At 48.1% G+C, this 16947-nt stretch overlaps 9 protein-coding genes across 9 annotated transcripts; 4 read left to right on the top strand and 5 right to left on the bottom strand.

The window, feature by feature from the left end:
• Window positions 1-226: 226 nt before the first annotated feature.
• Window positions 227-1190, bottom strand: N7520_011939 (SDR family NAD(P)-dependent oxidoreductase; the record flags this gene model as incomplete). The annotated part of the gene is made up of 2 exons (XM_057145872.1): window positions 227-781; window positions 834-1190. 2 exons carry the CDS (start codon window positions 1188-1190, stop codon window positions 227-229), a joined length of 912 nt encoding a protein of 303 aa, XP_056991626.1.
• Window positions 1191-1544: 354 nt separating this feature from the next.
• Window positions 1545-2855, bottom strand: N7520_011938 (purine-nucleoside phosphorylase; the record flags this gene model as incomplete). Its single annotated transcript, XM_057145871.1, has 3 exons — window positions 1545-2407; window positions 2462-2669; window positions 2721-2855. The coding sequence occupies 3 exons, from the start codon at window positions 2853-2855 to the stop codon at window positions 1545-1547; spliced, it is 1206 nt and encodes a 401-aa protein (XP_056991625.1).
• Window positions 2856-3880: 1025 nt separating this feature from the next.
• Window positions 3881-5458, top strand: N7520_011937 (uncharacterized protein; the record flags this gene model as incomplete). Its single annotated transcript, XM_057145870.1, has 5 exons — window positions 3881-3974; window positions 4020-4262; window positions 4308-5096; window positions 5150-5320; window positions 5376-5458. 5 exons carry the CDS (start codon window positions 3881-3883, stop codon window positions 5456-5458), a joined length of 1380 nt encoding a protein of 459 aa, XP_056991624.1.
• Window positions 5459-6385: 927 nt separating this feature from the next.
• Window positions 6386-7784, top strand: N7520_011936 (FAD-dependent oxidoreductase; the record flags this gene model as incomplete). Its single annotated transcript, XM_057145869.1, has 2 exons — window positions 6386-7366; window positions 7425-7784. 2 exons carry the CDS (start codon window positions 6386-6388, stop codon window positions 7782-7784), a joined length of 1341 nt encoding a protein of 446 aa, XP_056991623.1.
• A 244-nt stretch (window positions 7785-8028) lies between these two features.
• N7520_011935 (uncharacterized protein) lies at window positions 8029-8457 on the bottom strand (the record flags this gene model as incomplete). Its single annotated transcript, XM_057145868.1, has 1 exon — window positions 8029-8457. The coding sequence occupies one exon, from the start codon at window positions 8455-8457 to the stop codon at window positions 8029-8031; it is 429 nt and encodes a 142-aa protein (XP_056991622.1).
• A 90-nt stretch (window positions 8458-8547) lies between these two features.
• Window positions 8548-8808, top strand: N7520_011934 (uncharacterized protein; the record flags this gene model as incomplete). The annotated part of the gene is made up of 1 exon (XM_057145867.1): window positions 8548-8808. The coding sequence occupies one exon, from the start codon at window positions 8548-8550 to the stop codon at window positions 8806-8808; it is 261 nt and encodes an 86-aa protein (XP_056991621.1).
• An 864-nt stretch (window positions 8809-9672) lies between these two features.
• Window positions 9673-10537, bottom strand: N7520_011933 (YoaK family protein; the record flags this gene model as incomplete). Its single annotated transcript, XM_057145866.1, has 2 exons — window positions 9673-10262; window positions 10396-10537. The coding sequence occupies 2 exons, from the start codon at window positions 10535-10537 to the stop codon at window positions 9673-9675; spliced, it is 732 nt and encodes a 243-aa protein (XP_056991620.1).
• A 2509-nt stretch (window positions 10538-13046) lies between these two features.
• On the top strand, window positions 13047-14124 carry N7520_011932 (isocitrate lyase/PEP mutase family protein; the record flags this gene model as incomplete). The annotated part of the gene is made up of 3 exons (XM_057145865.1): window positions 13047-13256; window positions 13305-13452; window positions 13502-14124. 3 exons carry the CDS (start codon window positions 13047-13049, stop codon window positions 14122-14124), a joined length of 981 nt encoding a protein of 326 aa, XP_056991619.1.
• A 188-nt stretch (window positions 14125-14312) lies between these two features.
• On the bottom strand, window positions 14313-16415 carry N7520_011931 (uncharacterized protein; the record flags this gene model as incomplete). Its single annotated transcript, XM_057145864.1, has 1 exon — window positions 14313-16415. One exon carries the CDS (start codon window positions 16413-16415, stop codon window positions 14313-14315), a length of 2103 nt encoding a protein of 700 aa, XP_056991618.1.
• Window positions 16416-16947: the final 532 nt, after the last annotated feature.

The following is a 16947-nucleotide window of genomic DNA, read 5'->3' as shown; positions in this document are numbered from 1 at the left end:
TCGAGTCGAAGTCAAGGAGAAAAGCATTGAGGATCAAGTACCAGATTTGGAAATCCAAATGCGTGATAGATGATAGGGTTGCATTTCTGACCTCATGCACTTAGAGATCCCCACATCCATAGGAAGAGATAACGACTTGCAGCGACCGAGCATCCATTGAAAGGATAGATTGATGTATGAGTCTTGGATCATTGAGATTTTAGCTGTGGAGTCAAAGCTATTTAGATTATTCGCGTCTCTGGTTTGCTTCTTTTTGGATCGCCTCATCAGCACGATGCTTCCAGCTGTCCTCCCACCGGGACAGTGCCGGTCTACCCTCAACAGCGTCTTCAGCACCCCATTTAATCCGAGCTTGGTCCAGAGCACGATCCGTCTCACCATCGGGACAGATAATATAGAAAGACCCCTTTTCCAATCCATTCAATAGTTCGGTCGCTACTTGACTCGGGTACCAGGCGCCAGGCATCTTTTTGACTTCCTCTTCATTGGTGACTCCAACGTTCCCCATCATCCCAGTCCATGTCCAACCAGGAACCAGGAGGTGGACGGAGATATGAGCAGTTGCCGGATCAGATCGCAAGTCGTGGGAGAGGTGCTCGGTTAGACTCTTAATCGCAGCCTTGGACGCATTGTAGGCCGGGTTTTTTCCACCAGGCGGATTCGTCATTCCTTGTTTCGAACCGGTCACGACAATAGACTTGGGTGTTTGGGATTTCGAGAGGAGAAGAGGAAGAAGAGCCTCCACACCGTTTAGCGGGCCGGATACATTGGTCTCAAAGGTCTGGAGAATGGGATATCAGTGTGTGAATAACCTATGTATAAAGCCGACCGACCTTTCGCCAATAGTCTCCATCCAGCCACTGTTTGAGGCCGCTCGGAGAAGCTTCCCGAGGCTTGTAGCCTTTCCCCGCATTGAGCACCACGAGATCAAGATCGGGGAAGGCCTTGCCAACTCCTGCGGCGGTTTGCTTCCAAGCGCCAATGTCGGCGACATCAAAAGCGTAGGCCTCAGTTTTGAGTGACGAGTCAAGTTCATGGAGAACATTCTTTGCCTTCTCGAGATTGTCTTTGTCAATATCCACCAGAGCAAGATGCATTCCCTTGGTGCGACACAGCTTTGCGACAGCAAAACCGACCCCCGAGGCAGCTCCAGTGATGAGGGCGGTATTTTTCGCTTGGATCACAGACATGGTAATTGATGAATCTTGACAAAGGTTGGTGCTGCTATCGTTTCATACTTGTTCCTGCGATTTTATGGTGAGGGGCCGGGACTCACCGGAGTTAGCGGATTTAATGATGAAATGTGATTGTCTGTTAACATAATGATTAATTATGCTTGGATCCACATCCTGATCATAAAAGCTCAAAAATGCATTTGGAAAAGATGTCTTTGGAATATTTAATTTGAACCGATCAATTGATATTTATCTTCTGTGTATCAACAACTTTTTTGTACAACAAAGTTGTCAATGCACATTAATAACACACATGGCATATACAAGCTTAAAACCTCAACACGTCAACTTTTATACATTGCAAGACAATTACTTGCGACGAAGACGGCCATCGAGACTGCGCTTCTTGAAAGCCCCACTGTTCTCCAGAGCCTCAGCACGTCCAGGGCCGAAATCAGGCTGGCCACCCAGGGTGCCGAAAATATCACCAATGTAGTTGGTAGGCTTCACGCCACGTGCAAAGGTGGTTTCCCAGCCATTCAAGATGCCTTCAACGACCTGGATACCGGCACGGTAGATGTTGGTGATGGAGGGCTCGAAACCACCGGCATCGGCGTAAAGAAGATTGTAGGCAGTGGATTCACCGGGGTAGGGACGGTCAAAGTCCGAGGCAGTACGCATGACAATGATGCGAGAGAAGTCTGTGAGCTTGTGGACAGCCGCACGCATGAGGGCCTCGAGGGTGGCGTTGTCTTCCTGGGCAGTGGTGCAGTAATCACCGGTACCGTTGGTGAGCAGCTTGGTAAAGTTGGCAAATGCATCGCCTAGGATGTTGCCACTGTAGTAAACATCCGAGGTTGCGACGTCGCACTCCACGATAGACGGGCCCAGAGTTGCGGCCTTGTATTCTCCGCTGGAGGTCGCGTAGTGAGCACGGTAGGCCTGGGCGGTAGTCGAGTCGGACAAGTTAGCCTGACGGGCGAACTTGACAGCGAGGCTCCGAAGCTCGGTGTTGAGCTCGAAGACCTCAGTGCCGTAGATGCTGGTGGGGTACTGGTCGGGGTAATCAGCTCCCAGAGGGATGTATCCAGTCTTGTAGGTGCTGGGGAGCTCGCGGATGTCGATCTCATACTGCAAAGCAACCTGGACGGCGAATCGTGCAAATGTCGCTGATCCAAGGGTTGCTTTCTGGGGATTGACTCCAGCAATGCCAGCCACGAAGAAGTAGGTGTCTTTATGGAGCTGTTAGTATTGGGTTTGTTAGTGGTCCCAGGGTTGTTACTGACGGGTGAGATCGAACAGAGGTGAAAATGCGACAGAGGTGATGGTGGTTGCGGCATTGATCTCGGATTCACCGGTGATCAATTGGCAGACCTCGTAGTTTTCAGTGCAATGAACATCGGGATAGAGGGGCGAGAGACCGGGGACTGTGATGTTATGCGCCAAGAGGTTGAATTCGGGAATATCCCACCAGGCCGCACCCTCAGGCTCGAACTATGGGCTTATTAATTGTGTTCTCACAGATCTTGATTGCGATCAAATTACCATTGAAACGATGAACACTTTCGGTGTGATCTTCAAGTTCTCCTTGGGCGTGTTCTCGTCATGGTGGACAGCTGGAGCAGCCGCACACAAGGTGCTGGCGAGCAGCAGCGGCGCAAGCAGACTAGGAGCCAGCATCTTGTATATTTTGTCTTCCTCGGTTGACCGACGAACGTGGATGATCAATCTTTTAAGTACTAAAAGTCAATCGAGTGATTTATCTTTCGCGTTTTTCACGATATCTCCACGAGTGGAGCTTCCGCTATCTCTGTAGGGAAAGGATCAACAAGGAACCAAACAGAGATTCGGTCGCCCATGACGATGGATTCTCTGATTGGTGTGGGATCGGTCAAGCTCCATCGACTCGACCGTACCTGATAGTTTATCAGTCGGATTTCCGTGGCTGGTCCGCTGCAAATGGCTTAACCTCTTTCATCATCGTTCCTTATCAGTGTTTGATCAAATATCGGAATTTGCCGGTCTAAGATACGGAATCTTCTAGATTGAGAGACGGTTGAAATTCCTCGGTTAATTAGTAGTTATGACTTTCCCAAATTCCCCAGCTTCTACTAGCACGGAGTCCATTTGCACAAAGATTTGGCCACGTGAACCTAATGCAGGGACCAACCTCGGTTGGCCAAACCTTGGATTTTACTCCTATACTCTATATCTTTTAAATGTCAACTTCAACCTCAAAGGTCCCTGTCCTTCCATTCATTAGTTTAAATAAGATGCAACTTTGCTCACAGACTTTGATCTTGTCTGATCCAAAGCTGCAAGGTACATATCCCTTGCGTAGGTCGGCTTTATGACTGCAATCCCCGGTAACAGTCAATTACAGCCCGATATGTTTAGGCCCAAATTCAGGTACGGAACACTCTTGACTGTCCATACTTTCACAAAACGGGACTAGTGAAACCTCTCCAGGTCTGTATAGAGTTTACTAGAGGGAGGAGAGATTTGGGATGAATGTCAAATTACGCTAACGAAAACGCGCATGTAGAGCAATTGTATTGACCCGTATTGCTTATTATCTGCGGGCCCTGCAGAATCTATCCAGTAATGACCAATTGTTCAGATGTCCCAATAATTAGGCTAGAGAAGGTTAAAGAGACACGTCTTCTCCCCAATAATCCTCCCAAGCCGACAGAACAGTTGGCAGAATGGGTGTCTCAATCAAAAAGCGATCATGGGGCCATGGATGGAGATCTTCAAAAAAGTTCATCCTTGTGGCAGTAGCAACAACTATACTAACAGGTAAACCGCAACAATACCCTATTTGCCCTTGACTAACATAGGCAGACATGTTCTTACATAATTTCCTGGTTTCCATTCTTCCTTCTATGCTGGAAGACCGTGTCCGTCTCGACCCGCAGCTTCAGCAGAACGCCACTCTTGCTCTGCTAGCTGAGGGTGCGCTGGTATCATTCCTAGTCAGCCCATTTGTCCACCACCATGCCCACCGTCTTCAAAATGATAATTGGCTCCTGGGTGGCCTTGTCAGCGAGTTACTAGGTTCTGTCATTATTGCCTATGCTGATTCATGTATGACTGAACCCCGCCCCTGTGACCTGAGCTGAGACGAGATAGTACCCCTCCTCTTCGCCGGTCGGTTTGTGCAGGCCGTCGCAAATACGAGTGTCGGCATTCTTGGGATATCAAGCCTCTCGCGAAAGGTACCGTCAGACCAGCTACACAAGGTATATGGTATTGTCAATCTTTCCCTTGCGGTGGGTACAACATGTGGACCTCTGATTGCGGGGACTTTACTTCAGCTGGCTGGGTATTGGAGAGCTTGGTGCTGCGCATTCATTGCCAGTTTATTTGGCATTGGAGTACAATGTCTGATGGTAGACACGCCACTTCATGTAGATGGTCAGCTGATGCCAACGGACGAATGTGCCGAGGCTGCAGATGAAGAAAGCCCGCTTTTAACAACGCCCCTGACAGAGGGTTCTGCCAAGTCGCAAGGACTTCTTTTACCAAGGAAGAGCGATATTGACTTGTACATTTGTCTTTTCACGAATGGCCGATATATCGGAGGTACCGTCAGTAGTCTTTGCAACGCGGTTGTGTCATCGAGCACCAGCACCACGCTGCCGCTGCATGTCCGTCGCGTATTGAACTGCGGAAGCCTGTCAACTGGGCTTTTGTTCGCGGCACTTCACGGCCCAAATGTGGTTCTCGGAGTTCCGGTCGCGTGGTTGAAGAAACGAATAGGAACCCGACACCCGACATCCATTGGGTTCGCTGCTCTGGCCATCATGCTATGGTTGATGGGTATTCAGAACCGAGACCTGTTCATGTATGTAGCAAGTGTGATGGGTGCTGGAATCGCCATGTCTTTGTTGAATGGAGTTGGCATGATGGAAGCCACCCGTAAGTCAAGACCATTGGTCAGGGGTGGTGTTATCGAAATGCTGATTCTCCAGATGCTGTCTATGAACTCCAAGAAGAACACCCGGAAACATTCGGCTCTGGTATAGGATATACCAGAGCGGTATTTGTCACCCACATGAGCTGCGTTCTGGGCGCCTTTCTCGGGCCGATTGTGTCCGGACTAAGCGAGCGAACCGGGTACTACGCGATGAATTGCGTGTTGGGTGGGTTTCCCATGCCCCCTGTCCAAATTCTTCACGCGCTTGCTAACGTTCACAGCGGGGATGTGCGCGCTGTGTTCCCTTTTCGCGTTCTGGAACCTGAAATCTACACTGCGTCGGCCCGTTCTCGTCAAAAAATAAAGACCGAGTGTAGCAAGGTGGCACTACGAGCCGCGTTAGTTATATTAAAAATAACGAACTGGGAAAATTCTGGTTAGTCCCCACAGCTAGAACGGGTAGAGGGTGTTTCACTTAACACCTTTAACTCCACTGATTTTCACCAAGAAGTGTGGTTCGACCTGTAAGCCCATGGAACTCAGCTGTCAGACAGATGCACGAGGCTTAAACTGGTCAGGGTCTGAGCATGGATTCCAAGTCAGATTCTCGGCCCGTTTATGTTTTCAAAAAGAGTTTGCAGGGATTTTTGTCACTGTTCGACCCACCGCTGCAGTCTTCTACGCGAAAGAAGCGGAGAACATGAAGTGAGCTTGTCCTAAACAATGCTAAGTAAGGTAAAGGTGTGGGAACAGTTAACCAGTGGAGACCAACGGGTGTCGGAAGAGCTACCCGCCCGACTGCGATTGACTGGCTCTCAACATCACAGAAACTTTTTTTTTTCCCTCTTTTTCTTTTTCTTTGTTCGGACTGACCGCAACATTCCCAGTTATCTCGATCCAATCGTCTCCACTTGCTCATAAACCGGCTTGTTTTTAGTGTACCTTGATAGAATTTTTGTGATATATCCAGCTCCACACCGTTTCCATGGATGAATCTTGGATTAAATGCCGAACGATCCCCCTACTCCGGCCGAGGAAACCTTGTTTTACTCTCATTTCTGGTTCGGTTATAAATCGCAAATTACCCTGTGAACGAAGGGGCGTCCAATATCGATCGTTGAGAAATTGATGAGGACGGAGAATCACTATATTCACGACGCACAGCACATTAATTGCGCGTGCAAATTGGAAACCGTATACACCGAGGAAGCCGAAAATCTATTCGAAAGTCGGGCCCGGGATCTACACATCAAAGGACATTCTCGAGCTCACACTGGCTGGGACATAGAAAATGGATTCGACACCACACAACATCATCATTATTGGCGCAGGCATAGCAGGTCTCGCGTCAGGGCTTGCTTTGAGGAGAGAACTCGCCCCATTCGTCCCTGATTTGGTGATTACGATTTACGAGAGACATGATATTCTATCCACATCTGGAGGCGCTATCAACTTGACTCCCGTTGCCCAGCGCCATCTTGCCCAGCTGGGAGTTCTGGATGAACTCGACCGCATGGGGCCCGAGGCAGGGGCCGAAGTGGATGCCATCGAGCTCTACTCTATGCGATCCGGTCGCTCGATTGGCTCAATTGACTTCGTTGACCAGGATGGCAATGGATTTGGAGGTTTCAAGGGAAGAAGAGTCATGCGTATCGCACTTTCCTTAGCCATGCTGACCGTGGTGGAGAAGACACCCAACGTTAATGTTGTTTTTGGGAAAAAGGTGGTTGGCGGAGAGGACCGTGAAAGGAAAGCCGTGGTACATTTCCAAGACGGATCTGAAGCGATTGGAGATCTGGTCATTGGATGTGATGGTGTTTTCTCTGCGGTCCGCCGGTTTTTAGACCCCGAATCTCCTTCCGAGTATACCGGACTCTCATTCTTACAAACCACCGTTCCTTCGAAAACCATTTCCTCGCAAATTCATTTCCGTTCGTCCGCGATGAATCTGTCACGCCATGGATCCATCCTGACAAGTTACTGCGACCAGAACGAGGAGCAGATCTTTGTCTCTGCCATTGTACAGTTCAGCCATGATAACTTAGGCAACCATAAGCTTGAGCCGCACAATCAAGATCGGGCAACTCAAAACCGAATTCGAACTGCTTTGCGGCAAATAATGCAAGAACGCTTCTCAAAGTCTTCAATTCCTTGCCTCCGGGAGATCGTAGCTAGCAAAGCCGACTGGATGCTTTACCCCGTGTATCAGGTCCGTCCCGGTGGACGATGGTACAAGAATCGTGTTATTCTTCTGGGCGATGCAGCTCATGCGGTATGTTTAATTACCACCAATATCTGTGTTGAAGCTTCCCTTTCTAATTATTACATAGATGCCTCCGCGCGATGAATCTGCCGCTTACGCGCTCGATGATGCTATTCTCTTCGCACGATTATTGGCCCGTTATCGATCCGAGCCGCTGTCCGAGGTCTTCGATGCGTATGAGAGTCTTCGTCGCGACAAAATCAATCAGGCATTCAAAGAGTCTGGGCGCATGTGGGATCGAAACCGAGATAAGGGCGTCTTGGAGAGCCGACTTTCCACCCTTTTTATGCCGTTCTACCTGCGGAGTCATCGTGAAGAAAGAGAGGCCGCATGGGTATACGATGCAGCCAAAAGTACCCTCCCGACCCCTGCTCCGAGTGACGATCTAGTTAGCTTGCATTCATTTTTGAAAGAACACACTGTATGAATCGTTAAGTTTGTTCCCTCCGCATTTCTGGGTATGGCGTTCGACTAGGTTGCATGGATGGTGTTTCAAACCTGATTCTGGGTGATACCTTTGGATAATATATCATACATTCTTCTAACTTCCATGTTCTAGAAAATCCTCATAACAAGCATTTTATTTTTCAAGAAGCTACTGCAAATTTGGGCCAACTCGCCTGATCAGTGTTAGCGCGATCATTGTTTTCCAAGTCGCGTTCAAAAGAATATTAACGCTCAAGAGCATCAGGCAATCTTATCAAACTTTCAAACCTCTCCCACTCAAGCGCAAATCCTGGAGCAGACTCATCCAGGCTCTCTTCAATAAATTGAAGAATTGAGACCCGTACCGGAATAAGTAAGCGGTTAAAACTAGATGGCCGTAGTCTATCGTTTTTGAGACTGCCCTTGGAAAGCCTCGTAGCCGCGTGTACATTATCTGTTAAAGAAGCTTCGTAGTCGTACTTCTCGCAGTGAGACGCAAGCATAGCTAGCCACATGGGTAACCTCTCTTTGGAGTCTGTTGGCGGCGCTCGATAGTACGGAGTAGGCAAAAGAACGCCCATCGTATCTTCATACAAATATGTTTCCGGGATAGATCCGCTGCGCTGGCCACGAGCAATCAGCTGAGAAACGGAACGGTGGTTGTGATTTCGCATGTTTCAACTCCGTTCAGCGGCAGGACTAATGTTGGGAAATAGGACCAGGACGTTCTTCGCTTCGCGGCCCTGATCACGCTGTGGAGTGAGATGAATGCTCCACACGGGGAAATCGAGGCTTCGTTCTCCAGTGCGATTACGCCCCCCGAGTGGAGACGTCCGGTCGTTCTGGGATTGGAGGCGTTCGTGGCGGTTGGGAAGAGAGGGGTAGATAGTAATCGTGGTGGTCGTGGTGGCCTCCTGGTCTTGCCCGCCGCTCCTGCACCCCCATGGCGCCCCGATTGGCGCCGGTTCCCACTTGCCCGCCCCCGCGCCCGGCTCCCTGCGCCCGATGGTTGTGTTGCCGCCTGAAGACCAGGAGATGAGCGGGTAGTTGTTATTTAGTTCGTTTTTCTGGCGATGTTCCCTCTTCCTGTTTTATTTATGATCAGTCAGCTAACAAAAAGCCATAGAAAACATTCTCATAACGTCTCAAGTCCTATAAATTCCTCTGAGCTACTTTCGACTCTACATTGGAGATAAGATAGTAAAGGAAGGACACGACACAAAAGGACAGAACAATGCATTTTTCGATTAGACGGAGGGGTAAGATCGAACTGATCAGCGCCTGATAAATCAAGGTAAGTCCCAGGACTCGAAGAATTCCTATGATCCCGTGACCAAAGTCTGTTGAATGGTCTCCGGGTTTATTTTCAAACCTTGTGCGTACCCAAGCCCATAGCCTGTTGGCGCTCAGAGCTGCCAAAAAGAGGAAGAGCACACAGAAAAGTATGGGATATTAGGATATGGAGAAAACAGAAGAGAGAGAGCAAGGTCCACCATGTTACGCTTCATGGACAGCTAATAGAGTTCCACTCAAACAGATTGCATAAACGTGGTGGGCTGTGCCGGGAAATAGTGGAATTATAGGATATTCTCGATTTGGCATACTGTACTGTCTCGATCACTGCTTAAAACAGGTCAATGTATACTTGAGTGCCTACCTAGGTACTAAACTAACTATCTAAGGAGCTATTTCATCTGTTAGAGGTTTTAACTAGGAGGCAGATACCTAGTAAGCTATAGCTATGGAGTAGTAACCCGTGCAGATGGTGGGGACTGAAAAATGGAATTTGACATACATATTAAGTTCGACCAGCTCCACAGATGATCTACTCTCGTAGGGCCTTGAGATAATCAAGATCAAATCTAATGTTTATCTATATACATGCCAGTCTAGTTCCTGGTCTTCCAAAAGCCCCAGCACAATGCCACAGAGAATTTTATTCCCGCTGCCAACCATAGTACGGGTGAGATCTGCGCAGTCGCCTTAGTAACCCAGCCTCCAACGATGGCCCCAACCATGGTCAAAATAAACGCCACGATACGTCGATCCCGTTTCTCATTCCGCAGAAAAAAAAGCTTCGGATCAGACATTAAGTCACAAAGAAGGGACGTTATCACAACCGTAGGAATCTCATTGTATCCCAGAGCTCGACTCGCGACGATCTGACCCGCTGACTGGAAACTGAGAAGAGCAATCGGTATCTCTGAGTCCCATTGGATTGTAGTTTGTACCTGATTTGACACCATGTTACTGGAAACCACACCCACTGAGACCAAAGTGGCGGTGATCACCAGAAGGCTAGCCTGGATGAAAAATGAAAGCATTAAGGAGCCTCGTCTATGTGCTCCAATCCACTGGTTCAGCCGCGCGAAGAAGAAGGCACCCATCACGAAGCATCCAATGGATGTCAGTGATCGGGCCCAACCGTATGGGCGTGAATTTTGGTTCGATGCACCCAGGCCAACAAAAATGGTGTTTCCTATTCAGACGAATTAGTATCATCCCTATGGGAGAAAGAGAATCACGACATCATACCAGTTTGCATCGAGACGAAGGTGGTGTAGGCTGTCCGAGTTAGTTGGTGAATGGCAAGGAAAATACAGGATTCGCACCGTTATAGATTGTACTGTCCACTAGACCCGAAGTCAAGCAGCAGGCAAACAACAGCAAGTCAGCGTGTCGTGACACAATTTCTTGTTTCAAGAATCGTGAAAGCCCTGCTCCGCGACCCTTTTCTTGATTTCCATGATCCATTGCGATAGGTAGTCTGAGTGAGAACTGTCAGGAATAGCAGAAGGATTTGTGGAATCCCTCGTTGCTTTCCCTGGCATTGAGGGGATAATGGATCCGAGCAGATCCTGCTCTTTCAAGGTTCCCCAAGGTTCCCCTCTCGCTTGGTTAAAACCAACATGTTCCAAGATGCAGGCCAAGAAGCAAAGACCTCTTATTGGCTGATCGATGAGATGATTTGCAGGTGAACAGATACTTTCCATCCTTGGGTGTAACATGGCAATCTACTTGTCGCTTACGCCGAGGGCTTCCTTCAACTTTTCTGCGCCGAGAACACCGCCAAGGGGCATTCGGGGTAAAATTTTGTGGTACCGAGAAACTTGGCGTCAATACAATGTTCGGTTTCACGATCCGTTGAGCGTAGACTGTAGCGCTGGGACTGGTGAGAGGGGGAACTCCTGTGTAGGGTTAGTTCTCCTTTGGAAAAAGTTTAATAGAGTGATAAGAACCTGTTGATTTCGTATCATGTCTTTTGAGATGCTTGGAAGTCGCAATTTAGGATGGCTTAAATGATAGGCGTAAAGCGGAGGTTGCTGATCTCCCGAGTGGATGGGTCCCGAGGACTTGGCGAACAGGGCAAGTCAGCCGGATGGAATCATTTAGACCGACCGAGAATATCTTCAAATTATCATTCTGCAGGCCGAGGAGTTAGAACACTTAGCCGGTTCGGCCCAACGCCGCTTTACTGGCGTATATCCATGAACCTCTTGTGGTGAAACTGTGAATGGTGGAATTAATTGGCATGAAAATGGTAAATTATCTGTTGATTAACCTTATCCTGCAGAACACATTGTATACGCATGCAATTCTCCGTTGAGCGATCTATCACGTCTTGCAGGAATGAATTAGGTCTAGACTGGTGAGAGCCTTATCTTATCATCAATTGATCAAGCACTTTTGATCAGTTCTTCACACTCGGCTTATCTGGAATTTCCCTTTGACCGTCGGCATCCGTGTCTAAAACCGGTCAAGCTCAAAGGCATGGTATTGACCATTTGACAGAGATTTCTTTTGTCTCGGACTTTTGTCATTTATTACGGCCTGAAGACCTTGAGGAATCTTCAAACAAGGCGCCGACAATTTTTATAGCTGCATATGAAGCCAAGGGGCGCGATCATTTGCTCCGACGACCATTCAAGCTAGAGGCTTCAATATCGCATTTCGTCCCAACATTTTGACATCACTTTGCATGCAAGTGCTGATTTCAGCTCCAGGTGTTTCATCACTGGCATTGTTTACTACTTGGCGCATCTCGCTCCAGCAGCGAGGAATAATCCCTGTAGCTTTGGATCTCGGCGCTTGAATCGCTCTTGGCAGATCTAATCCTCGGTATATACTATTGCCGTAGATTGAATGTAAAGAAAGAGGGGAATTATCATTGAATTGAACTCTCAGACAGCTTCATACCTGATCTCCTTGCCAGCGATTCTCGACGACAGCGCGTTGAGAAGTGCGTAACAATGTTCGGATGTGGTGAACGAAGAGGTGGACTCCATTTTTAGGATCAGCCAATCAAGGAATGAGTGAAAGGACAATCAAGACATATCAGCTTTGAGTTTTAGAATGCAACTAGTCTATTCAGGACAGGATGGAAACGTAACCAGCAAGCAACATCCATTCATATACAAGCCACCACAGCATATCGCCGAGGAGATATCCTTCTAAAACACTGATAGGATCTAAAAAGAAATGATGATCAACACTATGTCAAGTCACAGGTTATTGAATTGATTAGGTAAATTTCAAGTACAGAGATGGAAGCAACATCTTTTATCCCAATTTATACATCTCTAGCAGACACGTTTCCCAACGCCATCAAACAATATTTGTCAGCTCTAGATCCTGAGAAGTTTCCATATAATATTAAGCCAAAAGCGGCAAGAGAGGGAATGTTGAAAAGGCCAACGTTAGTAGATACTCCGTGGTAATCCATGCAAGTGAGAAGGGCACACATGCATATGCATCAGCGCGTAAAGCGCCAAGCAACAAAAAGTTGACCATGAAGCCGGCTTGAGATTATTCACTGTGGTCAAACTCCGTTCCTTGGCAATCACGCAACGATGCGTTATCAACATCCATGGAATCTGCATAGCCTGCAGGATCGATACATCCGTATTCAGCATCTCCTCCGGTTATCTGTCACAATTAAGAGCGCAAATTACACACTCTGTGAATCATGTGGTCAATAAGGTTATCCGCATTGTCATGTCAAATTGGTACAACCTAAGTATGAGAGATACAGCATGTCGCGTCTTGGCATACGGTGAGATGTTGCATCCCCAAGATACCAAGACATGCTAATGATTCGTGTAATCATGTTGGCCCCATTGATCTGGGCATTATCCGACAAAAGTCCCTTCCCTCGTGGGACAGTCTTCCCCGAGGGGCGAGGTGAAGAGGTATAAATATCCAGGTGCCTCGACTGAGAATCTTTTTTCAATCATTACAACTTGCTCACATTTCAAACTTTACCATGACGATCACAATCACCGTTGAGAAGGATGGCTACTACGAGGTTAATGGCACCAAATATGAACCTTCAGTCTCCCTCCATGTGATTTCGGGAGCTGCCAAGTTACGGAGGATGCTTCAGGATACCAAGGATATGATCGTGTGTCCTGGTGTCTATGATGGCCTTTCTGCTCGCATTGCCATGGAGCTAGGCTTCAAGGGAATGTACATGGTGAGACACCTTTCATCGATTCCGTCGTCCATGACTAACCTTGGCTAGACCGGAGCAGGAACTACCGCATCGCGATTGGGAATGGCCGATCTCGGACTCGCTCAACTTCACGATATGAAGACTAACGCCGAAATGATTGCCAATCTCGATCCATTCGGTCCCCCTCTAATTGCAGACATGGATACAGGCTACGGAGGTATGGAAAAGGCGTCATGCCATTTGATATATCTAATGAAAGTATGCAGGTCCATTGATGGTATCCAAGTCCGTCCAGCAGTATATCCAAGCAGGTGTGGCAGGCTTCCACATTGAGGATCAGATCTCCAACAAGCGCTGTGGTCACCTTGCCGGCAAGCGAGTGGTTTCCCGGGATGAGTACGAGTCAAGAATCAAAGCCGCCAAGCTCACAAAGGATAAGCTGCATTCGGATATTGTTCTCATTGCGCGAACCGACGCCCTCCAACAACACGGATACGACGAGTGTATTGCTCGTCTAAAGGCAGCCCGTGATATCGGCGCTGATGTCGGTCTGCTTGAAGGGTTTACGACGATTGATCAAATGCGGCAAGCAGTTGAGGATCTCGCTCCGTGGCCCCTGCTCCTGAATATGGTGGAAAATGGAGTGTCTCCCGTTATAACGACCAAACAAGCGGAGGAGATCGGCTTCCGCATCATGATCTTCTCTTTTGCGTCGGTTATTCCAGCCTACGTCGGAATCAGGGCTGCAATGTTGCGCCTCAAGACGGAAGGGGTTGTCGGGACCCAAGAAGGGCTTGGACCGCGGAAGCTGTTCGAAGTGTGTGGATTGATGGACTCTATGAAGCTGGATACTGAGGCAGGAGGCGATGGATTTGAAGACGGCGTGTAAGCGGGTATTCAATGTTTTCAACGTTTCAACTTCTGGATGAATTCAAGGCATAGGAGAGCTAGACTTGATTTCTTTACAGCAATCGTATTACGTTATCAAGACACCCTCCATTGTTTGTTTCCTTGCGCACTCTCTCGAACTCCCTTCTATTCCTTGGGTAGTATTGTGTATACATAAGTTCAATATACTCAATATAGACCTATCTTCTGCAAACCATTTCCTTGAATGACATTCAGTGGTGCAACAAAAGACATTTGGGACCAAGATGTCATTTCATTGTGGCCACCATAGACAAACACTTCAAAGCGTCCCTTGAACTGACCATCAATCCAAACCCGACTGCCTTCAAATGAGTTGGTGATTATAGTGATTTGGGATTTTGATTCTTGAGGTACATGCACAATATCATGTGACGACTTGGTAGAATTGGACCAAATCCTACCAGGTTCTGCAGTCTCAAATCCATCAGTCTCGGCAACAGCGCGAAGCGGATATGGCCAGCCATCTGCAGAGAACACCAGTTCACCGCCAGCTGAAAGTGACAGGGTAGCATCATCGGATTGCAGAGAAAAGGGACCAATGACATCTAGCTCTAATGTGTAGTTCATTCCTTTGCTTCCCAGCCCTATCTGGTGCTGTTGCACCTTGGGATCAGGGTTGACCCATGAGAAAAGTGCACTTGACAGCTCCTTGGACCCATCGGGTACAATTCTTCTATCAAGGTTCTGAGACACGGCGTTTGCCGTAAGAATGGAGATCGACTCATCGAGGGTAGACTGATTCAGAAGTGGCCCGCGGCTCCCTGCCCATGCACGAGATGCGACAACCGGAATACCATTTCGAATGGCATAATACGCCTCCAGTTGAGTAGTCGCATCGGGTCCATTATCATTCCATGCAGCCAGGATGCTACCTCGAACGGCGTTCTTGGCGGGTTGCGCAGTTGCGTTGACTGGATTGAACAACTCTGGGGTCCACTGCCATCCTTCAATGTCGCCAAAATTCAATACCCGGCTGTTGTTGAAGAATTGAGGATATGGAGCCGGTGTGATCGGCACATGGTTATTTTTCAGCGAGAGATACGCCCACCAATCCTCAGAATTGATGATTTGATAACCATCTCGTGCTAGCGCGACCGGGTCTGACTGTCCATATTGCCAGTGCTGAATGGTGACGTTGGTATCAATCTTGAGGTTAGATGGCTCGTCAGTCCCCCAGATCCGAATCTTCTTTCCATGTGTCTCGTATATATAGTCGGACATTTCGTTGACAAAGCGGACATAGTCATCTGCCAGGGTCGAATCATACTCATCAGCGCCAATGTGAACCTCTTTCGTGTGAAACCATGGCAAAAAATCCGACCAGATAGATTTAACCAGAGGAACGCTCTCGGGATGTGTAAGATTCAGAAGGTCCTTGCTGGCCAAGGCAAGCTCGGGTTTCCATTTTGTGAGTGACAAGCAGTGGCCTGGAGCCTCGATCTCTGGAATGACAGTCACTCCTCGACGAGCACAATGCCGTTGAAAGTCATCGAACTCCGACCGGGATAGAGTCTCGTTCATCCGTTGCACAAGGGGCTGTAGCTCTGGGTTTTCCGGTCTCAATGAAAACTGCGAATAAACATCTGTCCACGTCACGTTCGGACCTCGACTGAGGGGGAAGTTGTCTGTCGCATGATAATGAAACTCGGAGAGTTTGAAAAATGAGGCGTATGTACAAAGGTCCTTCAAATAGGACAAAGAGTACCACTTCCGTCCTGCATCCAACATCATACCACGGGTGGGAAAAGCCGGTGCATCAGTGAGGCGACCAGGCAATAGTGCGCCGTTGAGAATAATCTGCTGAAGCAACGTCCTCGTTCCCCACCACATCCCTCTGGCACCTGAGCCATATATAGAGGCGCGGCCATCCTCTATGACTACCTCATACCCTTCCTCTGACGGTGTCCCGTCCTCATACGTGAATTTAGAATTCTCTGATTGAAGTCCGAGAAAAATCCCAGATGCACTTGTTGGGAGTTTCTTCACTGTTTTGTAACTCCAGGAGGAGTTAGAAAAGAGTTCGAGGTCGGTTAGGAAAATTCTGGCAAACTCTTCCAAGGAAGGGGGTATCAATGTAAGACCATTGCTGTCTCTCCAGGAGGCAAACTCTTCTTGGACATAGAGAACCCTGTCAACAGCTGCCAATGAGAAGCCTTTATCAGCATGCGAAGTCAGATTGGTGGAGAATTCGACTGGTGGAAGTGCTTGCAAGGCCGCAACAGTCGCCACGAGGGCAAAGTGCCAGATCATCGTTCAGATGGTGCGACATTGCAGATCTTGAGGAGGCGGAGAATCCCGCTTTAAGAGTTGAAGCAAGGGGTTAGTCCCCATTTCCCTGGAGGACAGCGTTACATTCTATTGTTCGCGATAACGGGAAGAAGGCCGATCGATTGTGGGGAAAGTGACTACAATCATTGATCAATCTAACGTGACATCGTGAGAAAACTAAGCGACATTTCAAAAAGGGGTCACCTATCTTTAACTCGGGATTATTTCAGGGCGATCCACAAACTTGAGAACTTGTGGTCCCAATTGGTGCACCCAGCGGGCTGTAACCCGATGTATCATACCACGGGCATGACGTAGAATAGATTGGACAATTTGAAATATATTATGATCATATTTATGAATAGCTAGACGTAAGTAACAGATTCCAGGATAGATTCGTCATTAGAGTGAGAGTAAGGTTAATAGGATAGACAAGGGTATATGTTTTGATGCCTTGGTATGGGGGATGGACTGTATGCTAGGCCTAAAGATGGGCAATCTTCCTTGCATAGAA

Source organism: Penicillium odoratum, assembly GCF_028828045.1.
Source record: "Penicillium odoratum strain IBT 22623 chromosome Unknown utg000008l_segment0_segment0, whole genome shotgun sequence".
In the NCBI taxonomy this organism is placed as follows: Eukaryota; Fungi; Ascomycota; class Eurotiomycetes; order Eurotiales; family Aspergillaceae; genus Penicillium; species Penicillium odoratum.
The sequence above is the reverse complement of the archived record's forward strand: the minus strand, read 5'-3'. Positions and strand labels throughout refer to the sequence as shown.